General features: G+C 32.1%; 1 protein-coding gene across 1 annotated transcript; it reads right to left on the bottom strand.

Annotated features, from left to right (window-relative positions):
• Positions 1–11,328: 11,328 nt before the first annotated feature.
• On the bottom strand, positions 11,329–13,388 carry LOC134711284 (uncharacterized). The gene has a single exon (XM_063571810.1). The coding sequence runs from the start codon at positions 12,207–12,209 to the stop codon at positions 11,559–11,561; it is 651 nt and encodes a 216-aa protein (XP_063427880.1). The 5' UTR covers positions 12,210–13,388; the 3' UTR covers positions 11,329–11,558.
• Between the last annotated feature and the right edge of the window lie 4,308 nt (positions 13,389–17,696).

Here is a 17,696-nt window from a genome sequence, read left to right as displayed (position 1 = left end):
AGACATATATACAGAAACAGTTAAAAACTATACACGTTCAGTATCATTTATGATTTTTATTTTCAATTTCGGAAGATCATGGTGTACATTTTGACAGGATTTTAAAAATGTGTATATTCATCTGGTTGGTATGTCTGAGCAGGAACATATATATATTGACTTTGTTATATATACTGTACCCAGGTGTGAGTGATACTTTTTTTTTTCGGTCATCAGATAAAGATTTTAAGCTCACTCCTTTAAATATTTGCAAAATTTAAAAACATTGGAATTACTGTAGTCATGTGCTCATTGTTTGTATATACGGTCGCTAAGATTAATTTATATAAACACTTTCATTTTAAATCTATATTATAAATCATAAATTCAAGTATTGTTCTTTTTAACAAATGACATTATACAAATATCATTATCCTATATAATTACATTAATCCTATTTTACAATATAAATATGATTTTACTACGTTCGACATTCCAGTTCACCGATTAAATTATTTATAATTAAGCTGGAAAATGGGTTAATCAGTGTAACACAAAACTTCGTTAATTTCAGACGGTTCCCGCAAGTCTGAGACTGCTTTTTTGAATTGCCAACATATATGTTTGAAGTAAAATTTATTCTTTTTAAATCCATGGTTCATCCGTCTCCCCATAAGATCCTATTGTAGTTCTAATTCCGTTAAAAAATTAAAATGTGATTTGATTGCAAATGAGAAAACTATATATCCATCAGAAACCAACTACTAGCATTTGGGATGTTACCAATCATGGTTAAGTACGAACTTTAACAATGAAAAACACGTACCTCATTGTAAGGTTCGAGCTATAAAAACTCTCTGCATGACAAAAATGAAAAACATTTCCAACAAACAAACAAAAACGAACCAATAGTCTGATCTATGTAAAAAATTATAAACAGAAAACAAATATAATATATAAATGGCAACCACAACAGTACGTTGCAAAAAACACCCCAAAATACAACCCCACCACCACCAACAAAAATCAACAAAAATAACACTAGGTTGTTCATAATTTCAGTCAAAGCATTCTACTATTGAATTCTTCATAATGATGATAAAACAAGTACTAGTGTTAAATTTCACCATTTTTGAATTGTAAAAAAGACTCACATATCTTTGGAAGACATTCTTTTGGTATTATGACATTTCCATGATGTATACTTTGCAAGAGATGGTTGCCCTGTCGATGCACGTGATTTCACGCCGTTTTACTTCAAATAAGTTTTAAAATGAGTTTACTACAAATATACTGCCATTATAAATCTGTTTCTCAATCTTTAGATTTAGTCTGGGGCGGTTTTTTTCACATTCAAATCAAAACCAGCAAAACTTGTGAGTTAAAAACGGCAAATTTACCATTTCCCGAACATACTACTGCATGTTTTACTTTTTGGTTGCGAAACAAGTGAGTGGAAATAGGAAAGACAGAGGATGAATGTTGGTAAAGTAACTTATATGAATTTTAGATGGTTGCTATTCATAGATATAAGAAGATGTGGCATAAGTGGCAACGAGAGAACTCTCCACCCGTCACAATTTCTAAAACTAAACCATTAGAGGTCAAAGTACAGTCTTCAATATAGAGCATTGGCTTATACCAAACAGCAGGTTAGAAAGGGCACCACAAATGACTAGTGTAAAACAATTCAAACAGGAAAAACAACGATCTTATCTGTATAAAAACGAGAAAGGAAAAACCCTTATTAACCACATAACAAAGGGAAACCACAGAACTTCAGTATTTTAACATTTTCCACTTGTAAAAATGACTTCAAATTTTAAAGCAAGCCCTTTAATTAAACTAGATCCATTTTTTTTTAAATCGAAATATATTAGAGTTCAGTCGGAAAAGCTTTGGGTTTCTCAGTGTACATTTCTTTGATTAATCTCATAACTGTTTTACCGGTTTTCGCCTTCACCAGTACAGTTATGCAAGAACATAAAATCAACCAAGACTTTTACAAAAAAAACAAGTTCTAAAAATTTTGGTTTGACATTTTTTGGTGGATATATGTGTTTGTTTTTATTGTTTTCTCTTTGTCTTTATACTGTTTTATTAAAATTTAAAATATATGGTTTCTTCTTTGTGCTTCTGTGTAAATATTCAGACAAAGGACACAAATTTCACCCAATTACAAAGAAAAACAGACCTTTTAAGTCTAGGCAAACAAGGTCATTTATAAATGGAAGTCGGCTTTCAATCAGCTGTCACTTACTATATATACAAGTATTCTTAGACTGACATTCTTTCGTCTTTTAGTTATAGTTTTTAACAATTACTGATTTTTACAGATGGTCTTTATGATGCGTTATTGCACTTCTGTCAAAGATTAGGGGTGCCCAGGGTTGAGGACTGACAATAATCATACATTTTAAACCCACCACATTCTGTATGGTTGCCTGTTCAAACAAAACCTGCACCTCTGAATATGAAGCAAAATAGTGCATACTTCAGAACGATTCATATTTAAGAAAATGTTACATTTTGACAAATGTTCAGCTTTTATTTAAAATATCCTCTAAGGATCTTTTTTAGCACAACCAAAATCTTATCTTAAGTACGTAGCGCTTTTAATTGTCTTTCAAACAACAATCCGTCGATGCAAAACCTTAACAAATTTGTAAAATTAAAAAAGTGTATCGAAGTTGTACTCAACAAGATTGTGTATCACTGAAAGTCACTATTGATCTTATAAATATATGCACATAAGAGGGGTCTGTTGATTGTTTCCACATCTATATTTGGGTGTTTATTAAGGTTAAAAAACAACACTTGCATTTTACTTCTATACTCTATTTTTATCCATGTCTGCCATGCTGGTTGTCTTGTGGAATCATCAGACATATTTGTGGCACTCACCGAACAGCAAGCTTTAAAGAGCCCAGGGGCGGATGCAGGAATTTTCCAAAGGGGGGTGCTATCCCAGGGCAAAAGGGGGGTGCAAAACATATGTCCCGATACAAATGCATTGATCGGCCAAAATAAAGGGGGGGTGCGAACCCCCGGAACCCCCCCTCTGGATCCGCCACTGGAGCCACAAAAATTACTAGTGTAAAACCATTCAAACGGGAAAACCAACGGCTTATCTATATAAAGACGATAAACTAAATAAACATGCAGACGAGAACTACTGTACATCAGGGGCCTGTTTATCGAAGCTCTCTTAGGATTAGGACGTATCCTAAGACCAACTTAGGACACATCTTAGTCCTAAATGGGTTTATCAAACATGTCGCAACTTAGGAAAATCCTAGGAATTGTCCTTACTTTAGGATACCAATTTAGGTGTCTTAAGATGGTCTTAGGATGATCCTAACTTTAGGATACATTCGAAGTTCGCCTTTTGTTCATTGTCACGCGTTTTATTTTTAAAGCAGTAAAAAAATAGTTGGAATTCTCCGTAATGATATGAATAATGCACGAGATTTTCATTTGCACTGTTAAAGAATGAAAATGTGACACTTCGAATTCAACTCACTCAAAAACATGTTGTGATTTTTACGTATTATATATCTTGTTTACAGTTAGTTTGTTATCTTTTTTATTTTGTGTCATGTTTTGTTTCATACAGTTTAAATGTACAATTATTTTACAAAAATTATTTATTGCCTTTAATTTAAAAATACATATTAGTTATTAGATTCTAATTAACCATATTTGAAATAAAAATATTGATAAAATATGATATCATAATTATTTTTTTTTTATATTCGGTTTGTATTTTCTTTTCCTCTAATAAGTTAGGACATCAGTTTGGACGTCCTAGTTAAGATATTCCTAAGATAGCTTCAATGTGCATGCTGAGACGTGTCGTAAGTCGGTCCTTACTATATCCTAACTTCTGTCCTTAGAAATTCTTAGGACCGATCTTAGGACATTTTCGATAAACATGCCCCAGATTCCTGACTTAGGACAGGTGCAAACATTTGCATCCTATGTTCTATTTTTATCTTTGTCCGCCATGTTTTTTGGTACGTTGAATTAAAGACATGTTTGTTAAACTTGACATTCTTATGATGATCGAGGACAAGTTCTTTCCGCCCAGTAGTTTCAGGGGAGAAGGTTTTTGTAAAAAAAAACAACGTAAAACTGACGCCTTGTGATGGGAAAGCTTCAATGGCCCTTTAAGCCATTTTTAAGTTGAAATATTGGAGATTTCAGACAAAAAGCTTCGAAATTTCTACATGTACATAGCTGTTTAACATATTTTCACCTTCGCCGGTACCTTTATGTAGACTTTTTCAAATCGCTTCATCTTTATATTCGTTTGGTGTTTGTGGCTGATATGTTTTTTGTTTTTGATGTTGTATTTTTTCTTTTGCATGGATAAATGTTGATCTCCAAATAAACATTTGGTTGCTTCTTGGTGTTTCAACATTATTAAATTGAATGTGGGCTTTGAATTATAGCTGTCAGCAACTTTAAATACTCCGAGCCGGTATTCTGTGTCTCCAGACTTTGTGTGTCCTTACACGCACTAATTTTTACATATGGTTTTATTGTTGTGTTGTTACATCACGGTCCATGGATAGGAAAGGGCCATGCCAAGTAGCCGATACTTTGTTATTGGTATGATAAATTGTTGAATTTTGCTGAAACAAAGTTTTGGGAATTATTTTAATTTAAGGAAATCTTTCCATTATGATTTTTTGTTATTCCTTTCCCGCCTTTTGTTATAGCTTTTGTTCTGTTGTGAATATTCCACTTCTTTGACATTAAACTTCACTAAAGCCATGTGCGCATCTGGTGCAGGAAATTTGTACTGTTAATATTCTCATGACCATTATAGGTCGATACCTCTGCTGGCTGGACTGTCAGTCACGGAGGGTATCAACAGCCCAATATATTTCCATACAACAAAGATCCGATTTACGAGAATTTTAAATGAAGTTTAATGTCATATGTAAGCAACTTTTTCAAAAAGGTGTAATAATAAAAGTGTGAATTTAGCAAAATTTTAGAAAACGACCCTGAGCAAATCGGCCTTCGCCTAGTTTTCATAGTTACCTTTAGCAATAAAAGTATTAAGCTATTGACTTTGATTTTAATAGACATCAATGAAGTTTTTTACAATGTATTCATAAGAACACAAATTTAAAAGGTAGAATGTTTTGTACTTGGGTTAACATTGTCATGAAAATATAGCTTACCCATGATGAAATATCCAAAAACAAAACCAAAGAACTGTCATAAATTATTTCTCAAATATTTCTCACGTTGCTTTGCTATAACTCTTATAATATGTTACCATACAGAGAGTGTTATGTTTTATATTGCACGCAATCGGTTCGTTTAAGAATTAAATAAGTTTTAAAAAATATCATTTTTTTTAAATTTTCATAACCATTCTTTAATATATTTTGAAACATTATTAAATTTCTGTCCTGTTCGTTTTGTGACACCATCAATGACGTTCTATTTCAAAGATGTATACTCAATTTCCACCAGGTTAAAAAAAAAAAAAAAAAAAAAAGAAACCATTGAAAGTTTTTTTCTTTCAAAACAGAAATGCAAATACTTTTTGCTTTGTTTCCAATAAAATAACATAAAATACATCAGAAGTCTAAAAGATCTTCTTTATATATAAACGCAGGAAAAGTTATACACAACTGAAACTGCGTTTAAGAGTAATCCGAATAAATATTTAAGCATGCTTTAAATTCTCGAAATCTACTGATAACCAACAACTAAATCTTCTTCCACGACTGTCATACTGTCACAGAAACTTAAACATATACAATCCCTTCATGCGTGTACTTGGAGCCTCTTGTTGAAACAAAATCGTGTCTTACCTCTGAGTTTGTATCCATACATTAACTCAGAGGTAAGACACGATTTTGTTTCAAAGTAATGGTGTATCAAAATTGTACTCAACAGTAATGTGTAGCGCTGGACGTCACTTTTGTTTTTATGAACATCTGGACTTCATATATTTGTTAACTTAACTTCTTTGATCGTCAAGATTTCATTTATTTATGCACACTTTTTTTCAATTTGCACACTGATCATTATTTTCGTTTGACTTTGTGGTGAATATGTTTTCATTTTTGTTTTGTAGTTTTCCTTTTGTTTTGATAATGCTTTGCTACAAATAAAGCATTTGGTTGCTTCTTGGTGTATTAATATTATAAAGTCGAATGTGGGCGTTGAATTATAGCTGTCAGGAACTGCAAAGACTCCGAGCCGGTATTCTGTGTCTTGGTTCTTTTCGTTTCTTTACATGGACTTATTTTTTAGGATGGTTTTGATGTTACGTTGTTACACCCCTGTTCAAGGTTAGAGAAGGACTACCCTTGAGCAAATCGGCATTCGCTTAATTTTCATAGTTACCTTTAGAAATAAAAGTATTAAACTGTTGACTTTGATTTTAATAGACACCAATGAAGTTCTTTTACAATGTATTCGTAAAGTACAGAAATTTTATCATGGGTAGAATGTTTCGTAATCGGGGTAAAATTTTCATGAAAAAAGAGCTTACCGATGGTGATATTAAAAAATACCGGACTCCAATAAATTATTTCTCAAATCTTTATAACGTTGCTTTGATATAACTCTTATAATATGTTAGCATACAGAGGGTAATGAGTTATATTGCATGCAATCCATTCGTTTTAGAATTAAATACGTTTCACAACTATTTTTATAACCGCATTTCCCTCGGTTTTAGTTTGTTACCTCGATTTTGTTTTTTGTCCATGGGTTTATGAGTTTTGAACAGCGGTATACTACTGTTGCCTTTATTTAAACCATTTTCTGTTGAATTTTCATAACTTTCTGTCCTTTTTGTGTTTGTGCCTCCAACAATGACGTTATATTTTAGATAACTATGTTTAGTTTCATCCGCCGGGAAAGAACGATTGAAAACTTGTTACGGAGTTGACAAAAATTTGTTTTGCCTCCTTTATTTATCGATAAAAATGCATCAGAAGTTTTAAAAACAAGAAGAAAAAGTTCGACAGAATCTTAATTCATTTTCAGAGCAATCCTGAATGCATGTTTCACATTCACGATACCCATACTGATAACCAACAACTATGTCGCCGATGACGACCGTCACACTGTCACAGAAACTTAAAAACGTATAATCTTTTTTTTATTCAATCTGATTGAAACAAAAATCATTTCGTACCTATAAATATTAAGCCAAAAAAAATTATGTTTCAAGATGGATCAAAACAGAAAATTCGTCAGATTTGGGTAAATTTAAAACATTTATTTAAATAATTATTATGGAATTCTTAACCGAATTGTTATCCATGAGAAGTATGAAACGCCTTATATATAGTCTTTTAGATAATAATATATTGATTTTGGTTATGGATGTCCAATGACGCTGTCACAAAATATTTCAAAACCTTTTAATATTAAAATAGTGTATCGAAATTTTACACAACAGTAATGTGTAGCACTGAAAGTCACTTTTGTTTTCATGAATATTATATGTACTTTATTTATTTGATAATCTTATATTATCAAGCTTCTTTGATGCTTAAGATCAAAAGATTTCATCAAAATTAGTGAACATTTTCAAAAATTGATGCAGTAAAACAGAAATTTTAATTGAAACGAAAACTCAAAACTCACTTTTGAATTTATTTTTACGAAATACGATTTATAAAATACTGATGGGTAAATCAAAAACCAATAATTTAAGTTTTAACGACTGTCAATATCTAAATCTAACTTTTGTTTGTACAATAACGGTTCTAACACAACTTTAATCGCACTTTCTAAGTTTTAAAATAAAAAAACATCAAAAACAAATGTGCATTAAATATGCACTTTATTACTAGTGAAGACCTCAACACTTCCTTTTTGTTTTAAAATGAAAGACAGTTAAAACAACAGTACATTATCTATTCAGTTTATAACTATTGACTATGTCACTCTGTATTTGTTCCGCCTAACATGAAGTTCCCCTGGAAACTTGATTAAACGATGCCACAATGTGATTTCCTGTTGAAACAAATATTCCATACTCTTTACTTCGTTGGGAAAAAGTACAGTAATATTTGTTTCAGTGACAATTATATTACAAAATATGTCCTATCAACTTGGAACTTATGTTATGACGGAACTTTATTCATCATTTTTTTTTAAATTGTTATTTTTTTATATCATGTCTCACAGACACCCTTTAAGCATGAATAAACTTTATCCAAACTTGCCAATAGGATACAAAATCAAAGGCTATTTAAACAATGTAATGGCGATTTTAGAAATTTTGGTGTCTGAAGAAACATATATGGTCATGATATACTAAACATGTTTGGGTGCAACAATGTGCCACTTTATAAATTATGGTTCCGTCTATAAAAGGTACTGTAAGGAATATGCTTAAATCTGCGGGGAAGGTTTTCTTCTTTGGATCATGATTTTAAAAACGGATATGTTACATTTAGCTCGACCAAAGAATATAATAAGGCAGCTCACAATATCAATGTTTTCATTTTTGAATATAAAGCCATCCTCAATATTCAGTATAATTTCTTTGGTCACACGTATGTGTTTTGACACTAGAATGTTTCATATTCTCGATATCTATCGATAACCAACTTTGTCTCTGATCACAACTGTAGTTGCTGGCAAATGAACTAAAAAACATATAATCTATCGTGCGTTTGCATGGAGCCTCTGGTTATAAAAACTAGAGGCTCTAAAGAGCCTGTGTCGCTCACCTTGGTATATGTGAATTACACAAAGGAAGCAGACAGTTCATGACAAAATTGTGTTTAGGTGATTATGATGTGTTTGTACATCTTACTTTACTGAACATTCTTGCTGCTTACAATTATCTCTATCTATAATGAACTTGTCCGTGTAGTTTCAGTGGAAAATGTAAGTAAAAATTCACAAATTTTATGAAAATTGGTAAAAATTTATTATAAAGGACAATAACTTCTAATGGGGTCAATTGACCATTTTGGTCATGTTGACTTATTTTTGAGTCTTAAATTGCTGTACATTGTTGCTGTTTACAGTTTCTCTCTATCTATAATAATATTCAAGATAATAACCCAAAACAGCAAAATTTCCTTAAAATTACCAATTTAGGGGCAGCAACCTAACAACAAATTGTCTGATTCATCTAAAAATTTCAGGGCAGATAGATCTTGACCAGATAAACAATTTTACCCCTTGTCAGATTTGCTCTAAATGCTTTGGTTTTTGAGTTATAAGCCAAAAACTTCATTTTACCCTAATGTTCTATTTTTAGCCGTAGCAGCCATCTTGGTTGGTTTGCCCGGTCACAAAACACAATTTTTAAACTAGATAGCCTAATGATGATTCTGGCTATGTTTGGTAAAATTTGGCCCAGTAGTTTCAGAGATGAAGATTTTTGCAAAAGTTGACTAAGATTTACGAAAAATGTAAAAAATTGACTATAAAGTGCAATAACTCCTAAAGAGGTCAACTGACCATTTTGGTACTGTTGACTTATCTGTAAATCTTACTTTGCTGAACATTTTTGCTGTTTACAGTTTATCTCTATCCATAATAATATTCAAGATAATATCCAAAAACAGCAAAATTTCCTTAAAATTACCAATTCAGGGGCAGCAACCCAACAACTTGTTGTCCCATTCATCCTAAAATTTCAGGGCAGATAGATCTTGACAAGATAAACAATTTTACCCCCATGTCAGATTTGCTCGAAAAGCTTTGGTTTTTGAGTTATAAGCCAAAAACTGCATTTAACCTCCATGTTCTATATTTAGCCATGGCTGCCATCTTTGTTGGTTGGCCGGGTAAAAAACACAATTTTTAAACTAGATACATCAATGGTGATTGTGGCCAAGTTTGGATTAATTTGGCCCAGTAGTTTCAGAGAAGAAGATTTTTGTAAAAGATCATGGAGATTTACGAAAAATGGTTAAAAATTGACTATAAAGGGCAATAACTCCTAAAGGGGTCAACTGACCATTTTGGTCATGTTGACTTATTTGTAAATCTTACTTTGCTGAACATTATCGCTGTTTACAGTTTATCTCCATCTATAATAATATTCAAGATAATGACCAAAAACAGTAAAATTTCCTTAAAATTACCAATTTAGGGGCAGCAACCCAACAATGGGTTGTCTGATTCATCTGAAAATTTCAGGGCAGATAGATCTTGACCTGATAAACAATTTTATCCCATGTCAGATTTGCTCTAAATGATTTGGTGTTTGAGTTATAAGCCAAAAACTGCATTTTACCCCTATGTTCTATTTTTAGCCATGGCGGCCATCTTGGTTGGTTTACTTGGTTAAAAAAACACATATTTTAAACTAGATACATCAATGATGATTATGGCCAAGTTTGGTTTAATTTGGCCAAGTAGTTTTAGAGGAGAAGAATTTTGTAAAAGTTAACGACGACGGACGACAGACGACGGACGACGACGGACGACGGACGACGGACGCCAAGTGATGGCAAAAGCTCACTTGGCCTTTTAGGCCAGGTGAGCTAAAAATCATGTCGTACCTCTGAATACGCAGCCACTTTGAAGTTGTTATTACGCAATGCGAACATAAAATAGTGAAAGATAAAACCAATTATTCAAATTTTTACAACTGTCTAAATTCAAATTTAACTGTTGTTTATACAATAACAGCTCAAAAACTACTTTGATCACTGCGTAAGTTTTAAAATGTAAAACATTAAAAACAAATGTGCATTAAATAAGAAGTTTATTACAAGTGAAGAGCTCAAAACTTCCTTTTTGTTTTAAAATATAAGACAGTAAAAACAATATTGCATTAAATGTGAGTTTTATAGCCATGTACGATATCAATGTATATTTGTTCCGTCTAACAAAAGTTCCCCTGGAAACGTTTTTTAAACAATGCAATGGTAAATTTTCCTATTGGAACAAATAATGTATACTCAAACTCACTATTTGGTTAGACCGAATACGATAATATTTAATCCTATGGTAATGGTAATAAAGAATAGTTCTATCATTTTGAACCTATATTATAAAGGAACTTTTATTTAATGACATCATGTCTTTCGCAAACCCTTCAAGCATTAATATACTTTATCCAAACAAATAAGGAACAAAATCAAAGGTCATCTAAACAAAATAGTGGCGGGGAAAGAAATTTAGTTGTTCTTCTTAAATAAAAAGTTTAAACGAATATGGTAATGTATACTAAATATGTTTGGCAAAAATAGGGGCCTTTTGAAAAAATCCTGGTTCCGCCTGTAAAAAGTATGGAACTTTTATTAATCTGTTTCATAAAACATTGTACGTATATTACTTTATTTATTGTTTAGAACATTATAATATGATGTCTTCGAATGAAAATTACTTCAGTAAAAAAAACAACGTTGTAAGGTAAAGTTTTCTATCTTTAGATAGAATTTAAAAACGAAAATGTTAAACATAACTTGACAAAACATATAATAAGACACTCACAATGTTAATGTTTCATTTATGAATATAAAGCCATCCTCAATATTTACAACAAAGTATAATTGCTTTGGTTGCACGAGTGTGTATTGCACCAAGTAAAAGCACCAAACTTAGATAAAAACCAGAACTTATTAAACAGTCATTGCATCATCATCATCAACAGTTCGACTTAAACTTCCACCAAGAAGATCTATGTTAGCCATTCCTGACACTAAACAGTTTTCACTGGCACTCATTACTCGTGATAGTTCTAAACCACGGGATCTGTCTTTTGACCTACCGGGAATATATGACATTCTAACGGGTTTAGTTTTGGATTTCACAGGCATATGATGAACATAAAATCGAGAACAGAACGGATTATCGTCTTTTTCTGAAGCAAGCCCTTTCATCTCCATGGGTGTGGTCGTGTACCCGGTTGGGGTGTGAACATGGTGGTGCCTTTTTCTAAGCGTCTTAAGCTGCATCTGTGTATCCATAAACACCATATCGTCCATATTTGGTAGGTGATTTCGTATCTTTTTCAAATCCTTGCGAACTCTAGCTTTCTCGTTCTTATGAACCACTTTTGCGCGAACTTGATATTTATTTATTATTTTTTCTTGCAATTTCAATCTTTGTTCTAATAGTTTATTAATGACACGTGTTTTCTCTATAGTATCCGCATCTAACTTATTATAAATGTCTGGTAAACAAGCATTGTTCACAGGAGGTGCTGTGGTTTTAGAACTTGTAATTCTGTCCAACACCCAATCTTCTGAAATTAACGTCATGTTTTCCATTTCAATTTTTCATTCCAAAATCAAGAAATAAAAATGTTATAATAATTCACATTGAACCACAAGCCGTCTGCTCCCAGGAAATGCCTAGACCGAAAGTACGTTTCCGTTGCGAAGGATATTTGAGGTGCAATAATTTATGTTCAGTAACTATTCAACTGTTACCCAATTGTATTCTTGTTTATAAATAATAAGTTGCTGATAATACATTTAATGAAATCTCGAAGATGACGTGACTATATTTTTAATTAAATCACTTGAATGGTATATATTGTCTAGGAAAACAATTACAAATGTGTACTGTATTACCGATCCTAAATTTTCTCCATTCACCGTCAAATAATTAAAATCTTTATCAATTTTCTGATTTTACTGATATTTTTTTACTTATATAATGTACAGAAATACTGTTATCTTCCCAAATCATATTAATTGTTGCTTTGTCAAATGAAATTAATTCCTTGTCAGTCTGATAATGATTAACTTTGCATATTAGCCAATAACTGAATTCGTCTCGTAGCAATGCTCTGTATTCCAATTAATGTGTATTGTACTGACTCCGGTTTTTCTGTGTATTTATACATATATTGTTCTTTGAAATTTCACTTCGTTCAAACAGATTATTTTTCTCAAGATCTCTATCAACAACTTTTGATGGTTTGACATCATTTAATCCGTGCGTTTGTACATCCTACTTTAACTTAAAGAACAAGCTGGAGCGTTCGTGAAACCTCAAGTGCATATTATGATTATAATCCTGAATATTTTTATTACTAGACTTGAAAAATCCCTGCATGTATAGACTGAAAGGATCTTGTCCAGTCTTTTATTAACGTCAAAAATAAAAATTTGAATCATAAATGGAGTGCTTTTAAAGTCCAATTCAATTAGTTGTTATAAATTACTGAAATGGCTTATTTCCACTTAAAGCCCATCATAAGAGTTGCTATATTTCACTTTAGACGATCATTTATCAACCGGCATCCACCCGAAGATTTACAAACGTTGTGAATCACACTGTTTGTTTGTTTTTAAATAATTTCAATTTGCATATAGATTTAATGGCTATATAAACCATATAACGAGAATGTAACAAACTTTGATTAGCCATCTATAAACAGCGAAGGCCGGTGGATTAATGGACCGTTCATGTAATATCCCCACGTTTTCACTAATTGATTTCCTAATGGGTCTATGATCATTCATAAAATTTATGATTATCAAACAATGGAATCTACGATGTAATAGGTACATTTAATGAAATTTCTATTAATAATATATCTGATCAAAATTCTAGGTTATACATTCATTAATCTGTGATGACTTGTTTTACATTTAAATATGTGTTATTGTCGTCACAGCAAAAGGGTCACTTGTACAAGGTAACAGTGACATTTGCACAGGGGGGGAATAGGGGGTCGACGCTAGTGATGGATTATAGAGGAATGCACAGGCCGTACATTACCCCCCCTCCTTTTTTTTTAAACGAAAACGAAAGTTTAAAACTTACTCTGTATTCGTTATTACGCAATAAGAATAGAAAACAGTGATGGATAAAACCAATTATTTAAAATTTTACGACTGTCAATATTTAAATTCTACTTGTGTTTATACAATAACGGTTCTAACACAACTTTAATCACTTCCTAAGTTTTAAAACTGTAAAACATCAAAAAGTAAAATCACAAAATACTGAACTTAGAGGGAAATCAATTCGGAAAGTCCATAATCACATGGCAAAATCAAATAACAAAACGCATCAAAAACCAACTGTGCATTAAATATGCATTTTATTACCAGTGAAAATGTCTTCCTTTTTGTTTCAAAATGCAAGACAGTAAAACAACAGCTAGTGCATCAAATATAAAGTTTATAGCTATTGACGATGTCACCATTATCTATTCCACATAACAAGAAGTCCCCCTGAAAACTATTTTTAAACGATATCATAATATACTTTTCCTGCTGGAACAAATTTACTATGCATATAATGTCGTTAGAACGAATACGGTATTGTAAAATCCATTGAAAGAGAAATATTACAGAATATAATATAACAATATCACACAACCTCTTTGTGTCCTATGGTTTGTTAGTATGCGTACTTGTGTATTATATAAGCTGTTTCTTAGATTATTAAACTTTATCAGGCAAAGCTGATCTTAATGGATTTGGCTATACTTTTTAGGTCCTTGTGTTTAGTTGTCCCTTCATGTTAACCATTTATAAGTACCTATACATTACATCAGTGATTTTTCATTTTTTTTTTTGAGCGATCCAAATAAAATTAAATCTACAAAAGCCCTTTGGACACACGAAATTTATAAAGTGCTATTTTTATTAACTAGAATCCACCATCTGTATTCATTGTATCCGACCTTAATGCAATTTTTTATTGTTGTTTACTTTGTAAACTAATATAATTACTTCTTGATGTAATCAACCAAGCAAGTCTACAATCTGTATACCAACAAAGAAGCATTACCTATGTACTCTTCGTACTTCCTGACCAATGTACATATCCAATTCAGACTTTTGTGCAATTCATTTCTGTTATTGATTTTAGCAACGTTGGATTTATTTGAATCATTTATAAAACATTACTGGAGTGTTTAACAATTCCCATGATGATTGAATAAAAACATTAAAAATATATTGGTAAATATAATTAACATTGGTGTTAACTAGTTGTTGATCATAGTGATTTAACTTGTATATGGCTTTTAACACAGTTTATGTGACAATGACCTTGTCAGGAGAATATTAGCCTATTTTATCTGCGATTAAAACTATGTTCAAATACATTTCAAATCTCTTCAACCTGTTTATGAATATAGGTCTTGTTCGAGTTTGGATAAAGGCTAAAAGCTAAAATTGACACCGATTGTTACAAATATAAATTGGAACTCGAGCCATTTTTTATTTGATCTGATCGTGTATACCTAACATTTAAAGGGTATCATTTTAGCCAGCAGAGGGTCGCCGTGAGGTCATTTGATAAGCAAACTTTCATAAAAGCAAGTTGTCATTACCACTTGAACTGAAGGACACAATCAATGCGTTGTTCTCTCTTCTCTTTTGTCGCAATTATGTGCGTTGGTTTTTATATTATTTTTTAAACATCGGGTCTGTCTCAGTGTAGAAGGTCAAATCAAATCCAAAGCTGAAGAGCATTAAAAAAAAACTTCCCCAAAGTTGTGCCAAATTAGGTGTAAATAGTTATTAAAGGTACCAGGATTATATTTTAATACGCCAGACGCGCGTTTCGTCTACATAAGACTCACAAGTGACGCTCAGGTCAAAATAGTTATAAAGCCAAACAAGTACAAAGTTGAAAAGCATTGAGGACCCAAAATTCTAAAAAGTTGTGCAAAATACAGCTAAGGTAATATATGACTTGGATAAGAACATCCGAAGTTTTTCGAAAAATTCAAAGTTTTGTAGACAGAAAATTTCTAAAAATGACCATATAATTGATATTCAAATAGACATCGAAGTGCTGCCTACTTGGCTGGTGAAACCCTCGGGGACGAAACATCCACCAGCAGTGGTATCGACCCAGTTTGTAAATAGTTATCAAAAGTACCCTGATATACTTTAATACGCCAGACGCTTGTTTCGTCTACATAAGTCTCATCATGCAGTGTAAGCAACCTAAAGCTACTTAATATTTTTTCTCAGAAAGATGAAAAACCAAAAGCGATGACTACTAGCAGACACATATCTATACTATTAAACGAGAAGACCTCAGTTTGGGTGTCGCTTCTCTTCTTTCCACAATAAATTAATCAACACGCCTCTGTGTCCCATAAGTACAGTGCATAGTGCCATTTGTCATCCATTCATATGATTTTTCAGATTGAGTTATTTTTGGAGAAAAACAAGAAAAAAGGCATCCAGGTATTGTCCCGTCATTGGACGAAATTTTAAGTCAGATTAGACTTCCGGTTTGCGTTTTTCTGTATACTTTGAACATACATATATATAGAATAAAATGCATTTTCAGAATTCTATCTGCTATCATTTTCAAGTTTTCTATCCACAGAAGTCACAGAGTTTATTAAATAGAGAGGGTCTGTATACTATATCAATGACCACTATGGATCGATTAGTAAACTTATAAATACACTATATTTATATAGTAATGAATGTTCATAATATACAGGTAAGCGCTAAAAATATTCTTGTGAACTTTTGATACCTTTTCTGAAATTCTCCAGTCATTAAATCTTTAACAAAATTCATTGATTACAAAAAAAGAAGATGTTGTATAATTGCCATGTTGAGACAACTCTCCACAAGAGACCAATATGACACAGATATTAACAACTATAGGTTATCGTACGACCTTCAAAAACGAACAAAGCCCATACCACATACTCAGCTTTAAAAGACCCTGAACTTACAATGTTAATCAATTCAAACAAGAAAACTAGCGGCCTTATTTATGTACAAAAAAATGAACGAAAAACATATATGTTACTCATAAACAAACAACAACCACTGAATTACAGGCTCCTTACTTGAATGTTCATAACATACTTAATGTATGTTCATATTGAAATTGATAGAAAACCAAAAAATGGGAATATTGGAAATAAAGGAGGAGGGATAAAAAAAAAAGCATTTTCCTGTCCCCAATAACCTAGGACTTATGATACTTTTGCTGAAATTCTCCAGTCATTCAATATTTAACAAAATTCTTCCAACAACACTTTACATACTTTAAACTACGCTCTGAATGCCCGCGATTTCGCGGGTGTGTTCTAGTAATAATGTATTTTAAATGTCTCTGCTACTAGGCTTTCGATATATTTTAATGCGGTAATAACAGTTGCCTTTAAGAAGCTTCTCATACAATGATGTTGGTTGCCCTGTGAGATTATAATACACACAATGATTGCAGCTGACTTTGAATAGCTGGTGTGTATTTCTGATACAATAATTAAAATTGGTTGTCTTTTGGTAGGTTAAACAGGTGAAACTGCGGGGTACTGCTCACTGATGATACCCCCGCCACAAGTGGATAATATTAATAGTGTAAAAAAAATGGTTTTAGGTAAACAGGAAGTTGTCGAGTGATGAATCTGAAAACGCATCACACGGTATAGCTGACTTATATAAATCCTGAAACCAAATTTCAGAAATCCTTGTATTGTTGTTCCTGAGAAAAATGTGACAAAAATTTTCAACTTGGCTATCATGTGTAAAATCATACAAGATTTGGTAAACATGAAGTTGTCAAGTGATCAATCTGAAAAGGCATCACACGGTATAGCTGACTTAGATAAACCCTGAAATCAAATTTCAGAAATCCTTGTATTGTAGTTCCTGAGAAAAATGCGACCAAAAAACCATGGGACAGACGGACTGACGGACGGACGGACAGACAGAGGTAAAACAGTATACCCCCCTTTTTAAATAGGGGGTATAATAAAACAGTATACCCCCTTTTTTTAAGCGGGGGTATAATTATAGCAATAGAAGTAA

This window comes from Mytilus trossulus, chromosome 3 (assembly GCF_036588685.1).
Source record: "Mytilus trossulus isolate FHL-02 chromosome 3, PNRI_Mtr1.1.1.hap1, whole genome shotgun sequence".
Taxonomy (NCBI): Eukaryota; Metazoa; Mollusca; class Bivalvia; order Mytilida; family Mytilidae; genus Mytilus; species Mytilus trossulus.
This window is presented reverse-complemented; position numbering and strand designations above follow the sequence as displayed.

Bases quoted from the DNA above. Each gene is read 5' to 3' on its own strand.
- LOC134711284 (XM_063571810.1), bottom strand. From the start codon at position 12,209: ATGGAAAACATGACGTTAATTTCAGAAGATTGGGTGTTGGACAGAATT.